We start from the raw sequence: 10,458 nt of genomic DNA on the forward strand, positions 1-10,458 counted from the left end.
TAAGTGAAATAAGTCAGGCAGAGAAGGACAGAAACCATATGTTTGCACTCATAGGTCTAACAGGAAAACAGGAGAAACCTAATGGAGGACCAGGGGGAGGGGAAGAGGGAAAGAGAGTTGGGGAGAGAGAGGGACGCAAAACTTGAGAGACTATTGAATGCTGAAAATGAACTGAGGGTTGATGGGAAAGGGGGAGGGGGGGAAAGAGGTGGTGGTGATGGAGGAGGGCACTTGTGGGGAAGAGCACTGGGTGTTGTATGGAAACCAATTTGACAATAAACTATTTTAAAAATTAAAAAAAAAGAAATACGTGATCATGCACTCAAAAAAATTAAAGTCTAATAATTTTAACAGTGTTTGCCTCAGAGTTAATATTGTTATCATTTTTTCAAGTACAGTATCTGCTTACAATATATCCACAGAGATTTTTTTTTATTTCTGAAAAAAAATTTAAACATAATAAAATACAGTAGCATGCAACACAAATGAATTTTTCAATCATATTTTTTCTTATTTTTCTAAATCTCTTTAGGATATGATGGATTAAAGAAAGTCAAAAAGGGGCGCCTGGGTGGCTCAGTCAGTTGAGCATCCGACTTCAGCTCAGGTCATGATCTCACAGTTCGTGGGTTCGAGCCCCACGTCGGGCTCTGTGCAGACTGCTAGCTCAGAGCCTGGAGCCGGCTTCAGATTCTGTGTCTCTTTCTCTGTCTGCTCCTCCCCTGTTCAGTTCTGGCTCTCTCTGTCTCTCAAAAATAAATAAATGTAAAAAAAAATTTTTAAATAAAAAAAATAAAAGTCAAAAATATATACAATGTATTGTGGAGTTAATAATTTATGTAGAAATAAAACATATGACTATGGTAACAGAAATACTGGGAGAGGGTTAAATAGAAGAACCCTGCTCTCAGGATCTCATACTGTTTGTTGAAGTGGTGTAATACAATTTAAAATAGACTGTGGTAAGTTAGAGATATGTACCATAAATGCTAAAGCAACTCCTAAAACGACACAACGAATAAGGCACAGCTAATAAGCTAAGAAGTAGAATCGAATCAGGGCACCTGGTGGTTCAGTCAGTCAAGCGTCTGACTCTTGATTTCAGCTGAAGTCAAGATCACAGGGTTGTGAGATCAAGTCCCATGTCAGGCTCCTCACTAAGCATGGAACCTGTTTGAGATTCTCTCTGTCTCTCTGCCCTTCCCCCACATGTATGCGTGTGCTCGCTCACTCGCTCGCTCTCTCTCTCTCTCAAAAAAATAGATATTTAAAAAAATAGAATTGAATCATAAAAAAAATATTAAATCCAAAGAAAGAAGAAAAAGAGGAAAAGAGGAGCTTTGCAGTTCTGATATTTCCAAAGTCCAGAAGACAAAGTGGCAATACCTCCTTGGAGGAGCCAGCCCTCATTTCTGTGGGCCACAGCTATTCACAGCAGAGTCCACACTGAAGTCACCTCCTGTCCCAGATCCTGAGCCTCCCACACTGGGCAAGTAGGTACTTCCGCAATCTGTGTGTGTGTGTGTGTGTGTGTGTGTGTGTGTGTGTGTGCACGTGCACACACACACCACTCCTAAATCAGGTCCCTGGCTCTCCCATTGTTGCCCAAGTGCCCTGTCCCACCTTTGGGTGATCCCTGAATGCCTATATAACCCCCACATAACCCCCACATCGCAAGAGTCCCTTCCCCTCAGCTGATTCAGGTCATCCCAGTCGGCATTACCCAGCGTCTGCCTATTGGTGCCCATGGGATGGAATCTGACCTGAACCCTGACTTGTTCTCTCTAGGGCTCTAATGGCTCATCTGTAAAATGAATCCCTCAGCAGATGTGACTGCTCTCTGAGAAACACCATGTGCCGTAGAAATGAAAATGTTAGTACACTGACAGCCCCACCCAGTCTCTCCCTGGGGTCCTCCCTGAGTTCTGGGTTTCTCACTTCTCCTCCTTGGTGTCCTTGGACATCACTGCCCACTGGGAATCTCCTCAGGCTCCTCCTTCTGGAGCCACGGGTCTACATATCCATCCCTCCCCATCAGCCTCATAGATCAGTGCCTTGGAGCCTTACCTTTTCAGAGGTGACCCCAAAGCCACAGCAGCCTGAGCCCCGAGAGGACACCAGTACAGGCTTCCATGGTGAGGTTGGGGGTGGGAAGACAGGAGCTTGATGGGGATTTGGAGGCAGGAAAACCTGAGATTGGACCTGAACTCCACCAAGTACCATCAATAGCCTAGGTTCATTCATATCCCAGCCCTATCATTTAATACCTATGAGACTTTAAGATAATGAGTTACCTTCTCTAAGCCTCAGTGTTTTCATCTATAAGGGGGTTAGTAAACAGTTTTCATCTCTTAGATTTGTTGTGAACATTAAAGAAATACTACATTACTACGTGGAATAACCCTTGGAATCATGTCTGGCATGTAGTAAGTGCTCAATATATGCTGACTCTTAATATTACTGCTGAGACTAAGAATGCTTAGAGCCTGTCCATTGTTTCCTCTTGTGTAGGGGGGTAAAGGGGAAAACTGTGGTGCGGATGGAAGAATCCTAGAAGACCTGAATTTCAGGTCTGGCTCTTCTTGTTAGGTAAGACTAATCAAATAAGATTTAAGACTGAGCAAATCACTTGGGATCGCTGAGCTTTAGTGGGTTTCATTTTTCCTCCCTCCATTCATTCCCCTTCCAAGGGCTGCTCTAGGTTGCAAATAAGAATGTTTCTTAAAATCCCTTTTGTGCATGCATTTATTCCTTCCACACAACACTTATTGAGCAGATATTCAGCTGTGGGTTCAGGGCTGGGCACTGGGACAGAGATGAAAAAGACATGTCTCCCTGCTGACAAGGCTGTCCATCTAGCAGGGAGCTTGACCAGCGAACCAGCGATTATTACACAATAAAGATACATCCGGGGCTTTGCTTTAAAGATGAGGAGAGAGGGGCACCTGGGTGGCTTAGTCTGGTAAGCACCGTCAGCTCAGGTCATGATCCCATGGTTCATGAATTTGAACCCGGAGTCAGAATCATGCTGATGGTGCAGAGTCTGCTTGGGATTCTCTCTCTCCCTCTCTCTCTCTCTGCCTCTCCCCTGTTCACATTCTCTCTCAAAACAAGTGAATAGACTTTAAAATAAATAAATAAAGGTGAGGAGAAAGATGAAAAGCTAGAAGGTTATAGGAAGTTAAGGTAGAGCTTATTTTCTCCTGATAAGAGATGAACTTTTTCATAGGCTGAGGGGAGAGAGGGAGAAGTACAAGGCACCCTAAGGACAAAAGAGAGAAAAGACATCTCTCTCAGGGAACTGAAGGAAAAGAGACGAACACTGTTGACAAGCTATGAGGACAGGTGGAGTTAAAGGACTTCTGCGTGTGGTTTTGACTTTCCCAGTGGAGGAGATGAACCTCCCTGCAGAGAGCACACGGCTCTGGCCTCTTCATCCTCTCTGGCCCTCTCCTCCGCTCCTGGTAGGGTGAGTTGGCTCAGTTGGTCTTTGGCCTCTGCTCAGTCTGTAAATCCCTTTACCTCGAAGCCTCCAACCAAGCTTGTCCTCTGGTTTCCAGAATTCCATTTGCTCCTGCCTCTCACCCTACCTCTCTTCCCTCTTTTCTTCAGTCTCCTTCAATTGTCATCTGCTCCTTAGGATTCTGTCTCATGCCCTCTATAAATTTCTAATACTCACATAGTCATCTCCAGCTTTAATCCTTCATCTGAGCTCTGCAACTGACTTCCGGTGGTTGACTGGGCAGCTCTTCATCTGGGAGCCCTCACCACATCCAAGTGCAATTAATAAATTGTGCCTCTGACCACCCCAACCCTGCTCCCCATTTCTCAGCTTTTAGGAGCACCGGTGCAGTCATCATGGCTAACAACAAAAACCCTGAAATTACTGTCCATTCCTCTCTCTCCCCACTTGCAGTGGATTCCTAAGTCTGACTGATGTGACTCTAGCAACATCTCTTCATCTCTCTCAAGACTTTCATCAGCAAGTTAACTGATCTGCTCGTCCCTCACAGTATTTTTCTTTTTAATTGTTTTAATGTTTTTACTTATTTTTCAGAGAGAGAGAGAGACAGCCTGAGCAGGGGAGGGTCAGAGAGACACAGAACCGGAAGCAGGCTCCAGGCTTTGAGCTAGCTGTCAGCACAGAGCCCGATGCGGGGCTCGAACCCACGAACCGTGAGATCATGATCTGAGCCAAAGTTGGACACTTAACCGACTGAGCCACCCAGGTGCCCCCCTCACAGTATTTTTCATCCCTTTTGCTCCTTCTTGAGGAGGTTGTTATTCTACATTTCCTTTCTTAACTGCTTTAGGGTCTAGGAGCTCCTTGAGGAATTTACCTGAGTAGTCCTAAAATACAAAACAGGAGGGCAAATTACTGTTCATGTGACAGCTTGTTAAGCCCATTAACGATGAGCTCTCCCTGGTATTCGGAAAGAAGCTTGGATCCTCAAACACCTTCTTGGCCAGCGCTCCTCCAGCTTGCATTTCTTCCTTGCCCCTCTGTCCTATCACGGACCACCTGTCACCTCACTGTCAGCTTCTCAATCCCACCCTCCCGCTACAAAAGTCCCCTACTCTAAGGATTTTTACCCCCTCCCACAATGTCATCTGGCCCTTGCCTAACCCCACGAATGGTACATTTCCCAAAGTCTGGGTCATTCCGTATAAAATAATGCTCTAAGATTTTCAAAAAGACATTCCATGCTGGGCATTGGGATTCCAAAGCCAGTTTCTTTGGCAGTCTCCCTGTGCATTTACAGCTGTGCCTCTTTATTCTTCTGAGTATTCAGAAGGTGGTTTATATCAACACCCACATAAACATGGTTTTCAGAGACAGTACATTAAGAAGAAGGAAGACCATTTCCTAGATTGCTCCACAATCTACAAGGCTTCTCTAATCCTCAGTGTTGTCAGTAGTAAGAGTGAAGTGATCTGCTTTCCTGGGACACCAGATGTTCAGTGCGAACTCCAGGGAAGTCTCCGGCACGCTGGGAAGGGAACAGTCAGTCATCCTAAAGTTGTTCAGAGCATGTGTTCTGGGGTCTGACTGTCTGGGTGCAAATTCAGCTCTGCCATTTACTAGCTGTGTGACCTGGAACTAGACTTAACCTTTCTGTGCCTTACTTCCTTCACTGGCACAATTAAGATTTTAAAAAGTGAATCCATAACACCACTGAGGACACTGCCTGCCATATGGTAAATGTCCAATGGGTGTTAGCTATTTTCATGAACCTGAGTTCAAACCCTAGGACTCTGGGCCTTTTCCTATCTGCTCCCTTAATTACACAAAAATCCGGTCAAAGCTTTGAAATTCTGCTCTCAGAACCCAACTAAATGGTCAGCCTCCCCCTAGCTTCTTCCTTTTCCTCCTTGGCCTGCTCAACAAGCCGTGCGTGAGGCCTCCTCAATGCTGGGCAGGGGATCTGTACTCGCAGCCCCAGCAGCTCTCCGGGAGCTTCCATTCTGAGAGGAAAGCAAAATTATCATCCATAATGCTGAGGACAAGGCCAGGCAGGAGGCCTCAGAGTCAGTCTTTAGAGGCTTAGGAAGGCAAAAGTCCCTGTGACCTGTTGTTTGAGGTCCAGCAACTTTCCCCTGGCCTTGCCACAGCATACCCGGGGCACGAAAGTGAGGCCATCATTCCTGATAACCCCCACCTGCTTCTTCCAGGCTTCTTGGACCACAAATTCCTCATACACTTTCATTTCCTCCTTTCAAAGGTTTTCTTCATGCTTTCTAGTTTTACCTCTGGCCCATAGTTTTTTACTTTTTTTAAATGTTTATTTATTTAAAAGAAAATTTTTAAACATTTATTTATTTTTGAAAGACAGATCATGAGCAGGAGAGGAGCAGACAGAGAGACACACAGAATTGGAAGCAGGCTCCAGGCTCTGAGCTAGCTGTCAGTACAGAACCTGATACGGGGCTTAAACCCATGAACTGTGAGATCATGACCTGGGCCGCAGTCAGATGCTCAACTGACTGAGCCCCCCAGACGCCCCTATTTATTTTTGAGAGAGAGAGAGCAGGGGAGGGGCAGGGTGAGGTAGACACAGAATCAGAAGCAGGCTCCAGGCTCTGCTCTGAGAGCTGATCGGGGGCTCAAACCTACGGACTGAGCCACTCAGGTGCCCCCCATCACTTATTTTCCCTCATGTACCACACCTACTTTTCCTCCTAATCTTTTACTCAGCAATTAAATATCTGGAACATCACAGATAAACACAGATCTTGTAAGTTTACATTTCACACACACAGGCCAAGGGCTCCCTGAGGATAAGGAATGTCGTGTTCACCACTGCAGCTTCTGTAACACCTGGTACGGCACCATCTGTGCCCCAAAGTAATGGACACATGCACATGAAGAGGTGGACCTTCACCACAGACCCCTCAGGCCCTAAAATAGAAATAGGCTTTCTTCCATTGACCATTTTTGTTCTAACAGTCTCTGATTCCCACTCCTGAGGCCAACCCAAGGCCAAAGCTGCTGGGTGACGATGGAGATACCAGTGCCTTCAACATCTCCTACACCAACTTCTTCCTCGTGGGCTTCCCTGGACTGCGAGAGGGGAGGCCCCTCCTGCTCCTGCCTCTGACCTTCCTTTATGTGTCCATCATCTTTGCCAATGCCCTGGTCATCCACACAGTGGTGGCCCAGCGGAGCCTGCATCAGCCCATGTACACGCTTATGGCCCTGCTCCTGGCTGTCAACATTTGTGCTGCCACAGCCGTGATGCCCAAAATGCTGGAGGGCTTTGTGCATTATACTAACCCCATGTCACTGCATGGCTGCCTGGCCCAGATGTTCTTTATCTACTTCACTCTCCTTCTGGACTACAATCTCCTGCTGGCCATGGCCCTAGACTGCTATGTGGCCATCTATCACCCACTCCGCTATACTGACCTGATGACCTCCCGCCTGCTGCATGTGCTGGCCTTTCTGGCCCTGACACGGAGCCTGGGAGTGGCAGTGCCTTTGGTGGTGCTTACGTCACGAGCTCGATTCTGCCATACAATGGTGATTCGACACTTTGCCTGTGAGTACATTGCACTGCTGAGCATAGCTTGTGGAGACTTGACTTTCAACAATAGGTTGGGACTGGCCATGCGGTTGGTTACTGTGACCTTTGATCTAGCCCTGCTAGGGACCTCCTACACCCGCATCATCTATGCTGCCTTCTGGATCTCTTCCAGGGGAGCCCGAGCCAAGGCCTTGCACACATGTGGCTCCCACTTACTGGTCATCCTCACTATCTATCTCTCTGGTCTTTCCACATCCATTGTCTTCCGAGTGGCCAAGACTGTGTCTCAGGATGTCCAGAACCTGCTCAGTGCCATCTACTTGCTGCTCCCAGGGGCCTTGAATCCAGTCATTTATGGGGTGCGGACCAGGGAGATCCGGCAACATGTGGAAAAGATGCTCTATGGCAAGAAATCAGCCCAGGAAGTTGGGGAGAACCCAAAGAGACTGCAGAATATGAGAGTGGAGGGGCAACTGCCAGAGTGAGAGGACTTTATCACTGAGAGGAAGTGATGGGAAGTGATAGGAGAGAACTTTATAAGTGAGAGGAAGTTGGGGCTGTGACTTCTGGGAATAAGTAATAAGCAGGCATTGGGACGCCTGGGTGGCTCAGTTAAGCATCTGACTTCGGCTCAGGTCGTGATCTCACGGTTCTTGGGTTGAAGCCCTATGTCAGGTTCTGTGCTGACAGAGTCTGGAGACTGTTTCAGATTCTATGTCTCCCTCTCTCCGTGCCCCTCCCCAACTCGTGCTCTGTCTCCAAAATAAATAAACTATAAAAACATATAAAAAAAAAAAAGAAGAAGCAGGCGTCACTGAGGGACAGGCTGAAATCATGAGATTATGGGCTTGAGAAGACCCATTGTTGGCCAACTACTTACTGCTTTTTAAATTCTTAGAATGCTTTTTCTATTTCCATTCCAATAATAAAATTGCTTTTCCCTATTTTCTTCTTTTTTTATGTTTATTTATTATTGAGACAGAAACAGAGCATGAGTGGGGGCAGGGGCAGAGAGAGAGGGAGACAGAATCCGAAACAGGCTCCAGGCTCTGAGCTGTCAGCACAGAGCCTGATGCGGGGCTCGAACCCACAAACCATGAGATCGTGACCAGAGCTGAAGTCGGACGCTTAACTGACTGAGCGTCTTTGTTTAGTTTATTTGCCCTCTTCCCCCAGACTCCTGAGAAAGCCCCCAGGTAATACTTGGATGTATAGAGGGGGAGGAGCCAATATGGCAGAATAGCATGGAAGTCTTTTTTGTGTCTCAGGTCCATGAAATACAGCCAGATCAACACTAAACCATCCTGCATAGCTAGTAAACTGATTTGAGGATTAACACAACAATCTGCACAGAACTACAGAACTCAGCAGGTACACGGGGTGGAGAGATGAGCTGGGGGAGGGAGGAGCTGCCGGAGGGCGGGGAGCTGTTTTTGCTGCAGAGAGAGGACAGAGACCAGGGAGAGTACGGGAAAAGCACCTTCCCTGCCAAAAGCAGCTGGGGAGAAAGTGGAAAAGTGGAAACAGCTGCAGGGACTGAACTAAGAAGGGAGAAAGGAGAAAGGAGAGGGCTTAAATTCCATTAAGACTCGATAAACAGGGCAATCGCAGAATCTGAAACTCTGCAGCTTGATACCTGGCGGTGCTTTGGTGAGAAGGGCAAATCTCCAGGAGCAGAGTGAAGTCCAGGGTGCTTGGGCCACACAGGGAGAGGCAGTTCCCCTGCTGGGAGAGTCTGGGTAGAGGCTGTGCGGCTCCGCCACAGGCAAATATCACAGCAGACCCTGGAGAACAACCACATTCGCTGGTGCTGGAATAAGGTAGTTAAGGGTGCCTGGTGCCAGATGTGCGTTGTGATTTTCCATAATCCCTGAAATGCTGCTGCTACAGGACTGTGTGAACTTTTTCTGGGGTGGGCCAGCACCCAGCCACAGGTCTCTGGGCATTTGCAGCAGCATGGTCCCAAATGTTCCTGGCTGCGGCCAGCAGCAGGCCATTGTCGGGTCAAAGCCACAGTTCCCCAGAAGTGAGGAGTCGGGAAACACAGCCGCATCTGAGATAAAACTCAGGAGGGAGGTGCCGCCTGGCAGCCTGACAGCTTGGTCATGGGCAGTGTAAAAGCGGGGAGTGGACTGAAGCCAGAGACAAAGGACGGGTGCATGCTTGCTAATCGGGGAGAACAGAATTACCACTGAGACTGGGTAACTGGGTGACGCCATTTTCACCCCTCCCGTGCTTGCGCATACAAACCTACAAACGCTACAACGATCCATCACTGTAAGGTAAGCAGCGCCATCTAGTGGAAAATGAAGCTGTTACACTAAGCCCTGCCCAACGGGGCCAACCTCACTCTTAAGAAACACAAGTCTCTCCTCCTGCTTAGTTTACAGAATATAAAGTGCTTCATAGTTTGACTTCTAGGGGGAAGCGATGTAATTTCAATCGTATTTCAATTTGTTCGCTAGTCCATACATTCAATTGTTTTTTTTTTACTTGAATACAGAAAGAGAAAAAATTTTATTTTCAATTTTTAAAAATATTTTTATTTTTTCCACTATATTTTTAACGTTTTTGTAAATTTTTCAAATTCTATTTTATTTCCATAATTTCTGTATTCTATTTCATTGTATTGATTTTTTTCAAATTTTCAAATGTTTTCCTTTTTCTTTTTCCCACTTTTTTCTCTAATCTATCAAGCTCCTTTCAACACCAGACCAAAACACATCTAGGATCTAGCATGATTGATTTGATCTAGCATGTGTGTGTGTGTGTGTGTGTGTGTGGTTTTTACTTTATTCATTTTATTTTTTTTCCTGATTCCTTTTCTTCTTTCAAAATGATGAAAAAAAGGAATTCATCCCAAAGAAAGAGCAGGAAGAAATGACAGCCAGGAACTTAATCAACACAGATACAAGAAAGATGTCTGCGGGGTGCCTGGGTGGCTTAGTTGGTTAAGCAGCCGACCTAAGCTCAGGTCATGACCTTATGATCTCCCGCATTGGGCTCTGTGCTGACAGCTCAGAGCCTAGAGCCTGCTTCTGATTCTGTGTCTCCCTCTCTCTCACCCTCCTCCGCTCACACTCTGTGTCTCTCTCAAAAATAAATAACTTTAAAAAAAATTTTTTAAAGAAAGATGTCTGAACCAGAATTTAGAATCATTATAATAAGAATACTAGTGGGGTTGAAAATAGATTAGAATCCCTTTCTGTGGAGATAAAAGAAGGAAAAGCTAGTCAGGATGAAATAAAAAATGCTAGGGGCTCCCGGGTGGCTCAGTTGGTTAAGCGTCTGACTTCGACTCAGGTCATGATCTCATGGTTCATGGGTTCAAGCCCCACATCAGGCTCTGTGCTTGCAGCTAGCTCAGAGCCTGGAGCCTGTCTTCAGATTCTGTGTCTCCCTCTCTCTCTGACCCTCCCCTGCTCACGCTGTC

General features: G+C 46.5%; 1 protein-coding gene across 1 annotated transcript in view; it reads left to right on the forward strand.

Moving 5' to 3' along the window:
• LOC115272599 (olfactory receptor 52E8-like) overlaps window positions 1-7,566 on the forward strand; it is a 12,013-nt gene extending 4,447 nt beyond the window's left edge. Inside the window, 2 exon segments of the mRNA XM_029915627.1 lie at window positions 6,449-7,465; window positions 7,468-7,566. Coding sequence (XP_029771487.1) covers window positions 6,449-7,465; window positions 7,468-7,527 — 1,077 coding nt within the window. The 3' untranslated portion in view covers window positions 7,528-7,566.
• The last annotated feature ends 2,892 nt before the right edge of the window (window positions 7,567-10,458 follow it).

This window comes from Suricata suricatta, chromosome 11 (assembly GCF_006229205.1).
Source record: "Suricata suricatta isolate VVHF042 chromosome 11, meerkat_22Aug2017_6uvM2_HiC, whole genome shotgun sequence".
NCBI lineage: Eukaryota > Metazoa > Chordata > Mammalia > Carnivora > Herpestidae > Suricata > Suricata suricatta.